General features: G+C 34.3%; 1 protein-coding gene across 1 annotated transcript in view; it reads left to right on the top strand.

The window, feature by feature from the left end:
- Positions 1 to 17977, top strand: part of LOC145679779 (uncharacterized) — a 177942-nt gene that overhangs the window by 107152 nt on the left and 52813 nt on the right. Inside the window, exons 11-12 of the mRNA XM_081750334.1 lie at positions 4270 to 4392; positions 14326 to 14416. Coding sequence (XP_081606460.1) covers positions 4270 to 4392; positions 14326 to 14416 — 214 coding nt within the window. The remainder of the gene's footprint in view (positions 1 to 4269; positions 4393 to 14325; positions 14417 to 17977) is intronic.

Here is a 17977-nt window from a genome sequence, read left to right as displayed (position 1 = left end):
AAGGAGATACGTTGTTGCCATTATTGTTTAACTTTGTTCTAGAGAACACTATAAGGAAAATCAAAGACAACAATCAGGTCCTAGAACTGAATTGTATTTACCAGGTTATGGCGTACGCTGAATAGGTAAATTTAATAGGGGATGATAGAACAATAAAAAGGAATGCAGAAATCTTAATTAAGCTTGCAGAGATATGGGTTTAGAAGTAAATGCAGAGAAAACTAAATAAATGGAAGTTTGTCGGGATCGTAATATTGAATTTTATGGATGGTTAAAATATCGAATAATACTTTTGATCAAGTGGATACTTTCAAATATCTAGGGTTAGGATCATTAGACCAAAACCACAATCACGTAAGAAACACTGAAAGCAGGGATTTCGTGTTATTATTCAGTTAAAAAACTTTCGTTGTCGCGAATTCTATTGAGGAATTTGTAGCTTAAAATATAAAACGATAATCATACCTGCTGTGCTGTATGGTTGCGAAACATGGTCACTGACTTTGAGGAGAAATCGCAGACAAAGTACTTGAAAACAAAATTCTTAGACCAATATTCGGACTCCAAGAGGAACGGGAATGGGAAGTGGCGGAAACTTCATAACGAGGAAGTGCATAATTTATACATTTACCAAACATGTTTAGGGGCATCAAGTCTAGGAGGCTCAAGTGGGCAGATCATGTAGCCAGAATGGAAGAAATTAGAAATGCTTTCAAAGTTCTAACTGGAAATCCAAATAGGAAAACGGCCATTAGGAAGACCGAGGCGAAGATAAGAGGACAATATTAAAATGGTTCTCACAGAGATTGAAATAAAAAGTAGAAACTGGGTCCAGTTGGCTAAAGACATAAATCAATGGAGAGCTTTTGTAAACGCAACACTGAACCTCCTGTATCCATAGGCCATATTAAGTTGTCGATATATTTAGCTTCCTTTTATTTGACAGAAATGTTATTACAGGAACTAAAAAGGTTTTCTCTAGTAAAGAGGATTTCGATTCGAGGTTTCCACAAATTAGTTATTTAACCACTTAAACAAATTGGTGGTGATTTTGATATAAAATGGCACCCATAAACAAACGGATATATATATATATATATATATATATATATATATATATATATATATATCGGTTTGTATGGGCGCCCTTTTAGTAGACTTGTCCACCGCCCTCATTAGTATCCCAGCACGGGCCTGAGTCCAATTAACAACGAGATCCTAAACTGAAAATGGTAACTAAGTGAAAGAAAGTAAATACTCCAAATAAAAATATATGAAAAGAAGTATGAAGTACTATATATGTTAATTCAGACGCCCAGATATTTATTACCCAATGAGCTTTAACATATAAACCATATATAACACACACTATATCATAACTATACAAAATTATATTCGTTGCAATATTATATACAAGACAGAATTAAACTATTTTGTTCGTATTCTTAACTGAGTTAAAGTACGCGAGCACATGTATTGGAATAATTATTGCAATAGGTAGCAGCACATACAAAATATCATAGGACAGCCAAACCTGTCAAATAGACTTTATTTATGTCCAAGTAGATATTTTAAGACAAGTTCAGAAGATCGGAACATACATCATTTTTTTAAAAAAAATTACTTTACAATCTGAACACATGTACCACTCGGCATAATTTCACTCAGTAAACAACTTTTGAACAAAACACGTACGGAAACCTGATTACTAATTCCAGCTGTACCAAGAAACATAGTAGTGCCAGTTCTAATAAAAAAGGAAAGTAACGTTCACTAATAGCTCGCTTATTTTTTCTCTTTCCTTACTTGTTTTGGAGTTTGATTTCGTCCCCATATTTTTTTTATCGATTTGTCTTTACTGAAAACTTGCTACAAGTTTGTTTAAAATATTACTTCAAAAAGTTTGAACATTAATTGTAACATAAATGAGATTAAAAGAGTGCAGGTATTTGATTTGACCAAATGTCATATTTACATATTTTATGAGAACCTGAGGTATTCAATTTTCTAGATATCGCAAGTACATAAAGTGTATACTAAATGTTTAATTCCTCTAAATCAGTGGTGTCCAATTATAATAAGCCTGAGGGCCATAACTGTCTTTACTAGTAAGGTGGAGGGCCGCAGCTAATAATAATAATAATAATAATAATAATTATTATTATTATTATTATTATTATTATTATTATTATTATTATTATTATTATACAACAAAAGAAAAATATAAAAAATATATTTGAAATATTACATACCTATTCAATGTGACTAATGTGGGAGACTAGCAGCGTTTACAAGGGCTGGGGTATCTACATCCATTCCTCTTGTAAAAGATGTAACCCGCAGAAGATGTAAAAGAGAAGAATCTCCAAGGCAGCTTCTGGAGCGCATGGTGGAAAATGCACTTTCACACAGATAAGTACTACCAAACATTGACACTATTTTCCGACACAACACACAAAAGCTAGGGAAACGTTTGTTAGAAAGCACTCTGAAAAATCTACTCCTTTCTTTGTTCTTGTCTGAAACAATGGGTCAGCCTGAAGGTCATAAAGTTCGAGCTGCAAGTTTGGAGGATGTTCTTGGATGTTTATTGTCAATGGATTAGTAAATAATGCAATGCCGTCTTTTAGTTTGTCAAAATCTGAGAATCTCGCATTAAATCCATTCATGATACTCTCGAAGTTTCTACGGAACTCAGAAAAATTAAATGCGTCCTTTTCAAAATCTAAAGTCAGACGATTGCAACTTGGAAAGTAGGCTAAATTGTGTTTATCACAAGAAGTGGTGTAATTCTTGCGCGCTATGGCTTCTAGGCAAAGTTCGAGGAAGAAAGGGTCTGATTTAAAAAGCTGGATCAAACATATATTCGTTCATTGAAGTAATCATCCCTTTCATCAACGATTACATTACCGACTCCAGTGTTGTCTTGGATGCCTGCGCCTTTTTGTTGTATAGAAGCGCTAAATGGAGGTCTTATTCCGAAAGAAGAGTGGAAACATTAAAAGAATGAATGAATATAAATTAAAATATTATCAGTTATAACAATCGTAAATCATGAAAGCTTTGTGGGCCGCAGGAAATGGTTTGGCGAACCGCGGGCCGCCATTTGGACAGCCCTGCTCTAAATACTGTACTATGTTTATTTGTTACAAGCAGAACACTGAGATGTTCAAGAAATGAAATGTAGTGTTTGTGTGTGTGTGTGTGTGAATTGTATGGTCTAATGTAAATTATTGTGTAACATATAGAGTGTATTTTGAAAAGCTTGAAAAACAATCTCAACTTCTCAGTAAATTAAGTATTTTTTCAGTTACAATGAACATCGAAATATGCTGCCTGCCTGAAATTTATTCTGATATATTATAATTTAAAAAGTGAAGTTTTTAGGGATTTATGGATAAAGGCATGGCTGCGCATAGTGAGGGACAGTTGCCCCCATGGATTTTTGAAGGGTATTCCATTCTTGGAATCACATATCAAAACATACTATTTTCTCTCAGATGCTACAATCCTTAATATATTTATAATACTATAGTAGTAGTTTATTTACTATGCTTAATGAGGATATCTTCGTAAATAACTTGTTTTGTATGATGTATTATGTGAACGCATCTATCAAAGTATGTGTGTATTCGTGTCTGTGCCTTTAGGTCGGTCTTTTGCCCCCTTTGGAATCGGTCTCTCTGGAGAAGGGAATATTAAGATAAAAAAAATGAAATGAAATCTTTAAGTGTTACGTCCCACGGTTACGTCGGTTAAGCCAAAGAAGACGGTGATGATGAGAGATGAGTGAAATGGTAGAATGAAGAAAGTGGGAGGAAACGGGAGAACACCGAGAAAAAACACGACCACGGTGTTTGTCCACCACAAAGTCCACACGGCGCGAGCTGGAATCGAACCAGGGACCCCAAGTACCAGAGGTGAACGCTCTACCGCTGAGCCAGCGCGCCCCCAGGAATATTAAGATAATTGCAATAAGGAAATATATGTCAAAGTGATAATATAATGATTAAAACGGATGCGCTTCTCTTTTATTTTTAGTTCATGTATTAATATTAGTAATGAATATTTTGAAATTTATGATAAACATTGTTACCTGCAGATACTTCTTGCAGAGTTCGACCCTAAATTGGTAGCTTCGTACATCTTTTATAGCTCAATATAGCCTACCTGAATTGAACAACTACTTTCCTTGTAAAAAGTGTCAAGTCAAATCGAACATCTGACTTAAATTTTCAGAGCCTGTCAATGTGTTTTATTATGTTACAGAAATTGCAATGAAATCATAAGGAACTGCACAATTAATGGGAAGCCTGTAGATTGTTGTAGTTACTTTTACCCAATAGCAACAGACATACCCAACTGCTACATAATGAATTCTTTCCAGATAAGGTGAGTATAATGTATTACTATAATGAAATATGTATATAACAATTGAATAAACTAATCTAACAGCTGCTATGAAATATTAGAGCTACATGATCTCCCGGTATTTGTCTGAGAGTCGTACAAGTCCTTCCTAACCGGCAACGAAGAACATTGCTGTCTGAATCAAATAACACCTTTGTGGAATACGGCTGCATCACATTTGAACCAGTCCCAGACGTCAGAACTCAAAGACGTGAAAACCACTGGGAGATAAGAGTCGTAGCTATACACAGAATATTCCAATTGATCCCAAAGGGATATTTGCAAAACCTCTTGTTTGTCTCTTACTGTGCGTGGGCGGGCCTTTTCAGCCATCAGAATCACTTCTTATGTCAGAAGTTTGAAGCTTTTACGACGAATAGCCTATCGCAGCTTCTTGAGAGTGGTATTATACGATGTGGAATTCACAGTCTCTTATGACACTGGATGTTCATTAGTATGACTCCCTGCTTGTTCCGAATTTGATCAACAGCACATTAAAGGCTGATGGAATCGCCTTCAACTTCTTGGTGGTCAGGGATGAGGAATGTTTTCATTCCATACATGATTGCTTTTATTCAAGTAAAAATGTTTCACCCGTGCTTTGTCTCCAGACTAAAATGACCTGTTTTTCAGCCCTGTAACGAATGAGGTGGTAAAAGGGCAGGTGCATTCTGGAATTTTATATTCGTATGACAACCTGAGGGGTACCCATCGGAAACACGTTTGATGAAATTTGATGCTTTCAGAGATTACATAGTAACCTACTTCGTGAATGGTGAAAAGCTGGTTCATACGTATAGCTTGTTCGACATGCTGCACTGTTCCATACTCTACGGGACACGCAGACGCTTCCGATATGTGAGCTCACTTCGTCCCTTTTTAAATTCTCAGGCCTAGTTCTACACAGTTTTCAAAGATATACATTTCTAATCATATAATGGTCGCATTTCACATTGCACTATTTCTGTAGACAAATATTTGCCCCAAAGTGAATACACAACAACCCGGTGTTCTTCACACGTACACTTGCTTAAGACAATTGCCATCTTTCATTAACACTTAGCTGCTGTGATATCGCATGGCTTATAATGCTGTTGTCTACAGGCAAGACAGGTGTATCAAATGGTAACGGTAGTTAGAGTTTTGGGACTTACTTTTGTATTTCCTAGAACAATTCCTGCTCCTATACGTATTAAGATATTAAAATCTCAAGTAGAAAAAAATCGCTGTATAGAAATGAACTTCCACTTTTGATTTCTAATTCAGATGTCCCAAACTGAATCTCAATAATTCATTCTTAACTCTCAAATAATAGAAATTAATTTTAAAAGTCAATTTACAAAAGTATCTATTACAATATTAATAAAAAGTAGATTTGGGGTGAACTACCACGTCAAAGTTGAGACGGAAGTAAATGGCACTGCTATTCGATAGACCCGTGGGAAGAAAAAGATAAAAGTTTGTAACTTAAAGCAGAAATATAGTATACTCGTAACTTTTGGATTTAGTGGAATATTATGGAACGTGTCTTTTATATGGAGGAACATTTAGTAGTCACCTATTGTTTTACTTGCGATTTTATAGAAATGACTTTCTTGTTCAATGCTTTGGGATATAAGTTTGGCCATGGTAAATGATTGATTTTACGAACACTACACATGATTTTTAAAGGGACTTGACATCTCTTTGATGATTCTCCATTTAATCATTTGCGCAGTTCCAGTTCAAACTCGTCTGCGATGTAATGGATTACTGGATATATATTGCCATGAACTAGCTTCTTATCTCTCAACACTATCTGGTATGGAGGCACCTTGGCTGGTCTCGGTCTGTTTGAAAATATTTTTTATGCTCACAAAGGATATTAAATAACATTTTTAACAAATCTTTTTAGATTTTTGTGTTTATTAGGTTCTCAATTATATTGTCTAACGTCAATGTGTTTCCATCAGAGTCGCCCCAGATCCTCATGATTTTGCTGAACTCCCGCTCCAGGAATGCCAGTTGACCTTTGTCGGTACATCTGATGAATAGATTAAACACGAAGTTTAAGACTGCTCTTTATTTAAGAAAGAACGGCATTTTAATTACATATCAGATTGGTTTTCATATTTTTGATAACAAAAACTAAGACCTCGAACGCATGATCTTTCACTTCTATATGCAAACCTTGTGCCCTTTTCACAGAATAATTAATTGGACAGCTAACAAAATACTCGTGACAGGTAGTAACTTAGCTGAAACAAATTTGCTTTTAATTTCTTGTCAATTTCTTTTAATTTCTTGAGTAGGTTTACTGCCACTGTCTATGATAAAATTTATTTCCTTTCTAATTAACTGTTCGGAAATAGTAGTCGTGAAACACGCTATAAAATCTTTGTATAGGATCTTTATTATTTACAATAAAACTAACTATCCAAGTCACCGATTTTATTTTGGAGGAATACCGCAACGTTAATTTTACCAAATAGGAATGTCTGCATTAATTTTTCCACAAGGTAAAATTTTAACAGTATGGACAGCTTTTCAATTTTTTTCCATAGATTTTACTCACTGATCTTACAGGTGACTGCATATAGCATTTTTCATATTATTTTGTCATCCAAAGTGTTTTTAAGACTAATTAGTGAAGGAGATACAGCTCTTAAGGCGTGTGTGCTAGTCTTAACCTGGTTATCTTGCTGAGATATTTTTCGCTCTGGCCAGAAGGCGAATTCTGTTCAGCTTTGCTGCCATGACCTTTTTCACCTCTGTTGTATGACCTCACTCTTGGCTTCTAAGAAGTGTAAGTGCACTTCTTATATTGACACTTACAATTGCTGTTAGAGTCCTTTTCATGATTAGTCTGGGTTTTATTGTCTTTGTTATTAATTTAGACATATTGGAAGAACTTTCTGTCCTGCGTCGCTTGGCTGTGATTTCACTTTCTTTGTAGTTTTTTCTGCTTCAATTTTGCTTACAGCAAAACTCTTCTTCACTTTCGACCATATGGCTTTATCTTCTCGCTGCTTGGTAATCTTGGTATCAGCAAAAGTGGTATTGTTGTCTTCAATAGCACTTGCATCCAATTTTGACAATACATTTCACTAATTTCTTGACCGTCTTACACTTCAAGAGAGGGAGATACTGAAGAAACTGATTGAGTTTTACATCGAGCCAGAGATTAAAGATATCTTGTTTACTCTCTGATTTACAATATTCCTGTATTGGTAATTAAATATCAGATAAATTCTGCTATAAGGTGTACTTGTCGAAGTAGTAACCCAATACCTGTAAGTATCTGAGTCGCAGTTTTGCTATTTTCGGATTTGTGTATTGTTTCAGAAACGGTTACCGTAAGTTCTCATAAGACCTCAAGCACTCTTTTTAAATTTCCTCTCCACTATTGATAGCTTCTATTCTTTTCTTACTCTAGATAGTTTAAAGTTTTACACTATTTCTCTCAGTAAGTTATGACCATTGGTTTCTCATATGTTCCCTTCAAAGTCCATTTACATACCTACGTCTGTGAGATTAATCTATCTCCCGTTGCTGCGTATTTTTTGTCGTCAAATCTTGGAGCTTCTTTAGCGGAATGTTTTGATTTTGATTTATGCATGTCTACTTTGAATCTGTTACAACTGAACTTGGATGTGTTTTTCCGGGTTAATTCCGTTGTTAGAGCTACGATTCCAATGAAAATCAAACGGTTATGAAGTTGTTAAACACTCTTGTATCCTATGGGTACTACTACTAACCACATTATTTATAGATTGGCCGAAAGCTGCTCTAAGCTGGAAAACAAGTAATAGGTGTTTGTGGTGGGAAGGGGCATAATAAGTAAGGTTTAGCGGTACTACAGATACCTGCTGTAGTAATGATGATGGTATTCATAGCACAAAAATTTCATATAGTCATGTATGGTAATGTATCTCCCATTATATCACCTCACTTCATCTCGTCGGAGGACTTTCGTAGACTGGTCGCCAAAGGCATACGGATTAGGGACGGAACGTTGATCAATATGTAGCAGAAAACTGATTTGTGGAGTATTACAACAGAAATTTAGGGTTATTATCCATCTTCAATCTGTTTATGATACTTTCTTAATCTAATCAGGATTTAATATTTCTAAGTATTCTCTGTCCTGAGAAAAGGGTTTGTACAATTTATACCTTTTAATAGGAAAGTGTTTTTATCATAGTGTTAACGAAAAATGTTTTGCTGTCTTTTATTAATAAAAAATCTAGGGATTTTTATATATGTTCTTCGAAAGAATATTCAAATAAACTTATTAAAATTGCAACTTTATTTGTAAGTACAGTCACCTGTAAAAGTGACTAATTTCAGTGTAGTTACCTTATTAAATAGATGGTATAATTCTGCAAGTTACGGTTATCTACGATGAAAAAGATCAAAGTAGGTTAAGCACTTCATGCTGTCTAATAAACTTATAGAAGTATACTATTATAAAATAGTCTTATTGCTATTACAGAATTGCTGCTGTTATTAAACCATTGTATTAGAAAAGAGTAAACATTATGTACTCGCAATGTATAAGAAGTGTTTACTTGTTGCTAGCCCCTGAAGCTGAGGGAAAAATCTGAAAAGAAAATTCAGGATATGTACGACTTTTTGTAGACAACACCATATCCGTGGTTTATTTCAGAGTTCTAATGAAAACGTTTCAATTTCCATTCCATCAATTCTTCTATAATCATTCATTTTCATTAATAACACTATGCAACACTTTTAATTTTTTTGTCCTTCATTTGCTATTGCCGATTAGTCATATGCATAGAACGTTTAAGAAAATGTGAACAATTCTCATGAAACTTCGCTTTTGTAAGTTTAACATCGATTTGTTTGCAAACACAAATAATGCTTTGAAATGTACTAGACATTGTATTGAAATGAAAGAAAGAAGTTGGCTACTAAGTTCCCCAGCACCTACATAGTAACATCAAAAGTGTAGGCCCCTTTAATACATACCTTCAGTACATTGATACCCATATGTCCCTGTGTACACCTTAGAAATGTGTCCTTTTCCTACATTTTCGTTAATGCATATCACCATTTTCACGAATTAGCTCCAGATACAGTCCCCCATCATGTTCTAGTTATATTACTCTTGATAACGGTGTTCGAAAGTCATAATGTCTTGGTGAAAACGGTCACCATATTGCTCTGAATATGTACTCCAGGCCTTTTTTCAATCTCTTAGCAGCACTGAGGACTCAGTGGACTGGATCATCTTCCTCACTTGCGGTCCTATAAACTCTGTAGCCTCCATCTTAGCACGTGATATCTACGGAAACATGTCTTGTAACAACTTCAATGCGTCAGAATCCCTATCCAAGGCTTTCATAAATTGCTTGGTAATACACAGATTTATATGTAAGAGGGGATACAATACCACTTTAGGGTACACAAGTGGCTTGTATTTTAGTTATGTATTCCCACAGAGTACTTCTCCCGTTGTGTCCAGTACTTCTTCCGGTGGTGGACATCTCTCTCCCTACTGTCCCATAACACAGATAACACTGGACTTTCGTGAAACCGTCCTGCAAACCCATGAGTAAGGCAATTATTTCGAAGTCCCCTATTACTTGCCACCCATATTTTGTATACTGCAAATTGCCCAATAAGGTCTTCAAGTTGTTAAATTCTTCTTTCGTAGGGATCGAATGAGCCACAGAAACAAACGGGTGCCTATTTCCATTATGCAGAAGCGCAGCCTTCAGACTTCTAGATGAGCTGTCTATAAATAAAAGTCACTCTTTCATAATGCAGGGTATCTGCAAAGCATTATATCTTGGCAGAAGCACAATCCATCTTTCATACAAAAGAATTTGCAAAACTGTTCGTGCCATCTTCTTTGAGCTGTTACATTTACATATTTATCAACTATGTTCTACTATTTTAGCCTGGAAGGAAGAAGTTCGCCACCATTCTTACTTAGACTTAGATCTCGAATGAGATCGTTCAAATCTGCTTGGTTAGGATAATACTGTTATCTATTACAATATCTTTGTAGTTCAATGTTCTCATCAGTATCAGATTGCACTTATTGTTCTTCACACACAGGTAGGTATATACTCCACGGGAGGAGTGGAAATAGGTAACTTGTCTGAATATGGAATTGGCGCAATTGAAGTGGAGATGTTAGAATAGAAGCGTGGAGTTGAATTTTTGCCTCTACAACGCACTGTTGGACCTACCATACAAACTTAACAGTTTGTAGTGTACTCCATGGATTCCTTCCAAACTCTGGAGATAGCGAGTCTCATTGATCCTCGTTTCCCTCTGTACTAACCTGAAGAAAAAGAAATATTCCTAAATAATTTGGAAATAATTAAGTAAAAAATGAAATGTATCAGTGTTGTTTAAGTAATACTGTTATTTGTTTCTTCAAAAAATGATTTTTAAAAAAGCCTGATTGCAATACTTGCGATATTAAAGTAGAGAAAAAATGTAAGTTTTAAGACAAATGAGTGATTGTACTGTTAAGTGCATGGAGGACGTTGGCAATGCTGGCTTACACGTCAACCACTTTAGGTATGTTATATGAGGTGAACACTCTTTTCCAAATTTGTTAAAACAAACTCTTGATGTTTGATGTAAAATAAGCAGTATTGTAAATATTTTCCAATGTACTTTTGCGCAGGTCACAGACCACATGGGAGTATTCATGATTTATCTTGATCATTCACTGCCATTCCAAAGTAAGCTTTACACACCTCACAAAATTTCAAGGACGTTTGGAGTCTATATTGTTTGCTCTTGTCCTTATGAACTCTCCACAAACATAACAGAATGGATGCAGCTCAACATGACTGAAATATTACAAATTAGGATATAGATTTTGTTCCAACGTTTGAAAGATGTAAAATTTATGGAGCGATTGTATTACTCGTATTCATATTTCATAAAGTAAAACAGTGAAATAAATTACTTGTCAAGATAAAATTAGCATAGGTTGGTAACACTGTTTCGGGAAAAGATTGTGTTCCCCACTACTGTGTGTCTTCACTATCTTTTATTTGCTCAATCGGCTGAATGTACTACGTCTTACGAACAATTTTAACAAGAAAGGCATGCAGTGACACAATTCCAATATGACAGGATATTTTAGGATTTTATATGTATATATATACATATCTTTAAATCCTTACAGATAGGCTTAAAACACTCTGCTCAGTATCACACATGTTGTTCCTACCGCGAATCTCTCAATCAGTGTTGTCAGTCCCTTCAATCAAATTTAAATGCAACTTAACCCAACCCACTTTTAACATGCACATATAAATTCATTAATATAGGGCAGAATCCATATTTTCAATGCTACTACCTACGTAACCGAAGTTTCATGGAAAAAATACACCTTTTTTACTTACTTTCAAGGTAACAAGCCAAAATCACTATTATAATACAAGGACAAAATGAGTGTTGCATAGTGTAATTGATCTTCTTTAGCTTAGAAGGTATACCAGGGTTCCTACTGGTCAGGGAAATCAGCAAAGTCAGGAAAAACTCAAGGAAGATGGTGCAGGTCAGGGAAGCTCAGGAGAAAACACTCAAAATCAGGGAAAGTCAGGGAAATTTCATATTTTTTCTAACATTAATTGTACACCAATTTCAGATTAGCCAACCATTATAGTATCTATTTGTTTTTTATTGTTGTATGTATGGGCAATTGATTACTATTTGTCTCTATAGAATAAACGTCGTTTCATATATAAATATTCACCGTTATTTTTTCCTTATTTATATGCCAACGTCTTCCGACACCTGTCATGAAAGTCAGGGAGTTTCCTGCCGAAGGTCAGGAAAAGTCAGGGAGAATTCAGGGAAATAGATTTCTCCACATCAATAGGGACCCTATATAACTATCTTCGGACGTTATTTTACATATTTCAAATCACTATTGTACTACTTGAAATAAAGCCCAAATCATTAATCGGATTTTTATCCCACTCTGGGTTACAGTACCAGGGTGTCAGATTTTAATGAAGAGAGTGTAGTGAGTTTATATCATCTCCTTCAATACGGATTTATGTGTCTATCTGCTCCACAATAATTCTCACAAAATTAACTCGATTAAACATTTTTTAAAATGAGCTTATTGTTTGGGGTTACTATCCCTGAAGAATAAGGGCATACAACCGGGTGAAATCCAACCTCTCATGGAAATTTGAGCATATGCATTTGCAAGGATTTCCGCAGGATAAGCTCCCTAAAGTTTGCTCGATTATGACAAAACATGATATCAAGTTTCTTTAGGGTATCCCGATCATTCTATATCTTAGGATTAAAATCTGCCAGAAGGAAAGTGTGAAAATATCCGACTAAAAATTATTACACAATACTTTCTGTTAAAATGCTTGATTTTAACGTAATATTAAGCACATATTTTTTTAAAAGCTTTCGAATCATCCTCTTTAGATTTAACTAAAATAAGTTAAGAATAACGTAGTGAATTAATTTCCTTGCCCTTGCCGATTTTTGACAGAACTTCCGTAAATACTTGATCTTGATAGAATGTAACATATTTTCTTTGAAATTTTTCACAATGTTCAGTGATTAGGATTAAAAATAATAAACAAGACCAGTGCATATACCTCTTCAATGTAGGACATATACCCTACCCCCTACCCAGATATAAAAAATGTTCCACAATAACTTTCATTAAAATATATATTACATTTTGATCAATGTGGCACGTGCTTTTGAGACTTTACAATCATTTTTACTCATTGGATTTAAAATCAATCGAGAAAGTGAGAGTGATCTTATTTCTGCCCCTTCTCCGGTTCCAAGATAACAGGTTAAGAAAATATTTTATTTTCATACAATGTTGTGTAGTTGTTTATTGAGGCTTTAACACAACCCGCAATCCTTGAAATTGAAGTCGGTGAAAACGAAGAATCACTTTACCTCCCTTATGATATGATATAGGTGTCGTAAAAATACTCGATATTGGTGTAATATGGCGTAAATATTTCTGAAGATTCAAAATAGTGACTACTGCCTGGTGTACAAATTGGTCAATAATGAGAGAGTGAATTTCCGTTAAAAATCCTATTTCCTTTTTTAAAATAAAACACATGTTTAATTTAGTGATTAGAGACTTACATGTACAATTTGGAAAAGGAAAAAAGGTGAATCGCACACTTTTACAATGCACAACATGACATGTGTATTTATACTTTAAAAAGTTTTCCCACCAATTTTCCTAGTCTACGTTGCAACCATAGATAATGGTTTTAAAGACAATTATAGTGAACTCAAGGGTCACAAACTTAAACAGTTCCATAATCCTTTCGCGAACTAAAGCTGTTTTTACCCATTGACATAAATGTAAATACAATTAACCGTTCAAACCATAGAAATATAGTATTGCATGTGTTTTCACATGTTTAAGAGTTTTTATGTGATGAAAAATATATAACGCATATGCAATTATCACTTTTAAAAGATAAATATGTAACTCTAAATTCAATAAGAAGAGCATGAATTCTAACGTAACACAAAAAAGTGCAAAAGAGAACAAAGATAGTTTCTGAACACAGGGCTCTGACAAATAATGTTTAAGGCAAACGCACGAAAACATTAATGGACACGTGGAATTAAGGATGCAGGCGTGTATGTGTATGTGTTTGAATTTCGAAATATCGTTCGTGAACCCAGGGAAAAATTATTCACAAAACTTGTTCACGAACTATGGGTTCATTGTACTATAAGACTGTAAGCTATTTTTAGTAAGTACATAAAGAAGTGGTTTCCTTGATCTATTGAAATATTCGAAGACTAAAAAGAAAAAATATATAATACATACCTTAATACGAATACATACCTTAATACCTCAGTTGAATACTGTAAACTATATGATCTAATGTTGTAAATTAATCTAATAAGTTCTAATTTGATTTCCAGGAAACAAACTTTACTAGATGATAGGAAGCTGATTGTTAGAAACGAGCTTTCATTTAGTTTGGATCTTAAATGGGATGGTCAAATTATAAGAGTAAGTTAATTATGTTATTGATTGATTTAAAAATACTGTTTTAAATTCACTTAGTGTAAAGCAATTGCTACTGCTTATTCAGTTTTGTAATCGAAGGTATTATCTAAGCTTAATATTTCCACGGAACCATTATTCACACGGATTAGTGTTTGTCATTTTCCAAATGTAGGATAAACATTTTGGTAATTGAAACTAAATGTAGTTAATGATTAAGTGTTTCTGTAGATGCCAGTAATTTCAGAAAAAGCAATGGAACTTCCAATTAGAAGTGTTATTATATGTAATATAGAAAATTTATTTGAACTTGAGTTTATTTTCCAGGAATGAAGATAATCTGTGTCGTAAGTATAATGCTAAGTTAGAACAATTTCGAAGAAATCGTTGATGTGCAAAGTGAGTAATTAAATATAGCTAGTAATTAGGTATTTACAGTAATATTAAAGTAATACAAATTTATATTAGAAGTCTTACTATATACTCGTATAATATGGACATTTTTTCTAAGTTTAGTGTTCCTTTTTATCACAGAAGGTATATGAAACGTAAATCTGTAGGTTTAAAGTGGAAGCACTATACTTTATGTTCAATATGACAATCAAGATGGCAGAGATCTGTGTGGCAGAGACTATGCCGCTTTCTCGGACTAATTTGTCGCTGTCCAGCGTCCGCCTTTACATTTACTCTCCTCTTCTTCCCTGACTTTCAGTGGTATCCTCCTATGAAACGGTAGGCAGCAGTTTGGTTAATTGGTACTACGATCCTTTCTATAGAACAATATAGACCGTATTGTGATCCTCGCCTATATGTAGAGTATCTCAACAGGATCAGAAAAAAGTCTTTCACTCAACCTCAATCACAACAACAACTATTCAGTCGCATTTTACAGATAATATTTGACACGTGACAATATTCTTTGTACTTGTGTTGTACCATTCTGTTTATTTGTTAATTCACATTATTCAATGACAACATCACGTCTACCAAGTATTCGTTTGCTCTGCTAAATAGGTTCGTCATATAACTTGTTTTCAGGAAATAAAGAAGTTGCTGAAAAAAGTGGTCAAGGCGCTGGACAAATAATCTGGAGGTTTGTGGTTCGAATCCACGTCGGACATTTCTTACTTTAGGATTTTTGATGGCGATTGATCGACGATGATACACGTTATATTATATTGAGATATTTGAATACTCTGATGTTTCAGTACTTCGAAAAATAATAATTATTATTATCTCCTAGAAGATTAAGACCTAGGAGCTAATTATCACTCAGATCATACCATTACAAGCAGAAACGTCACATTTGGCAAGATTATTTTGGTTTCGTTTAATGCTGCCCACGAGAAGATGAATTTTTCATCACGTTTCTAAAACAAACAAGAAAATGAGAATTAACATTTTACATTCGAGACGGGACAAGGCTAACTCAAATTATCTCGCTTTGAAGATGAGAATCTAGATGAGACGAAAAGTATCGTAAACATTTCTCGTCTTGTCTCGATTCTCGAAATAATGTATGTCCATTCTCTAAGTAACAATTGCCCTGTAGACTGAATCTTATAGGCTTTTTGTTACTTTGTATTTCAGAACTCATTCAATTATGGTCCGCGTAGGTATTTTTGTAGCAAAGCTTTTATAATTACCTCTGCATATCCTAAAAATTAGTTTATTGTATGCCTTACTGTTGAGTGATATTCAGTTATTTTTATTACAGTTATTTTCTTTAAAACATACAGTAGAATACTTTCTACATGAAACTTTAGTGAAATGCTTTTGTTTAAAATGTGGGTAGTTGCACAAGTATGGCTTGAAGGTACAGAGCCCCTTCATCAAAATCCCTACGTTTAAGTAAGTTTTGCCAAATGTTAGGGTAACTTCAAAACTTTCAATGATATTATTATTATTACTACTATTATTATTATTACTGAAGTGTTGGTAATTTAATCGTACACCCTGTTCCACCCAGCTCCCGCCTAGTGGCCATTGTGCTGAACAAACACCTTGTGTCTACGTTTTCTCCGTGATCTGCTTCCTCCCACTTTCTTTATTCTAATGTTTCTTTCATTCTCATCATCGACGTCTTCTGTAGATTAGCCGGCATAACCATTACTTAAAAACAAATTTTCTTACGGCTCTTGTGAGTTCTGTATCCCTACTTTCTACATGAATTTTGTCTCGAAACTTTCCGTTTTAACATTTAGCTAGATGTAGGGACGTATGCAGAGGGTATGTCCTGATGGTGCTGACACTTCTCTCCAATCCCTCCAATCGCTATTTTGAAACTCATGCCTAACGCTACGGGCAATTTTACAGATTTTATTTAATACAACGTGTCCTCATACAGAATTTGTCTTCTATATTATTATTATTATTATTATTATTATTATTATTATTATTATTATTATTATTATTATTATTATTATTATTATTATTATTACCACTACTACTACTATTATTATTACTATATATTTGAGACCTCAATATCACGTCCTATTCCAATGCAAATAAGCATACTGAAGTTACGAAAAATAAAAATAAATATTTTGAATCGTCTATAAGGATGAATTGCCTTATAAGAGATACTTTGAAAAGAAAAGAGGGGGAAAAGAAGGTATCAGCTACTGGACAATATGAAAATCGAACCTTCGGATGCCTTAACAGAAACTAAAAGGATTTGTCTTGCTCACGATACATAATAACACCCTTTCTTTGAGTAAAAGTAATTGGATTATGTATGCGTTATTTTGATATCTTAAAAAATATACAAACCAATATATAAAAAAGAATAGTTCCTAATTACCAATTTTTGTTGAACGAATATATGGAACGTGTTGGAAATGGCGAACGAAAATATTATTATTTCTAGTAAGAGTGGAAGAACTTAATAACAATTCCACAATGACGTTTGAGACAAATTTATTACTCATACTAGGCCTGAAGGATGACCCGTTTGTATTCATGAATTGTTTGCGAAACACGCGAAGTTTTCAAACAGTAGAAATCGAGATTGTAGACTGCGACGTCATGTTAGTTTTCCAATGTAGAGGAAGTTTTTTCACCCCTAACTCATAAGAACGGGAGGAATTGACTATTTTTCATGTTATTATACATAAGAAATATCTACATTCTAAATTATAATTTTTTTCTGAATATCCTCGGAGGGACTCGAACCGCGGACCCCTAACTCACTTTTAAGTAAGAGTTAATAAATACTCGTCTATGTAGGAAATTGCAAACGTTTGCGATTCCAATATTTTATTAACGATGAAGCACTGATTTCGGTCATGATAAAATACTACAGTCCAGAGAATTCAAGTTTAAATTTTAAAACAGACCGAAAGTATCTCGGTAACATTGAAAAGAGCTATTTACACTAGTTCGATTCTATGGCTGGGTAGCCAACTTGTGGCGTTACATTTCACAGTAATTAGAATTCTAACTGTGTACGCCAAACTTGAAAAGTACCATGTTAAATCCTGGCTACGGGAAGCCAAACTTGAAACGTAACATTTACTCTAGTTCGTAGCTGACGTTAGGGGAAAGGAGGAAAAAATTATTGGGTCG

Source organism: Thermobia domestica, chromosome 2 (genome assembly GCF_964235325.1).
Source record: "Thermobia domestica chromosome 2, izTheDome1.hap1.1, whole genome shotgun sequence".
In the NCBI taxonomy this organism is placed as follows: Eukaryota; Metazoa; Arthropoda; class Insecta; order Zygentoma; family Lepismatidae; genus Thermobia; species Thermobia domestica.
This window is presented reverse-complemented; position numbering and strand designations above follow the sequence as displayed.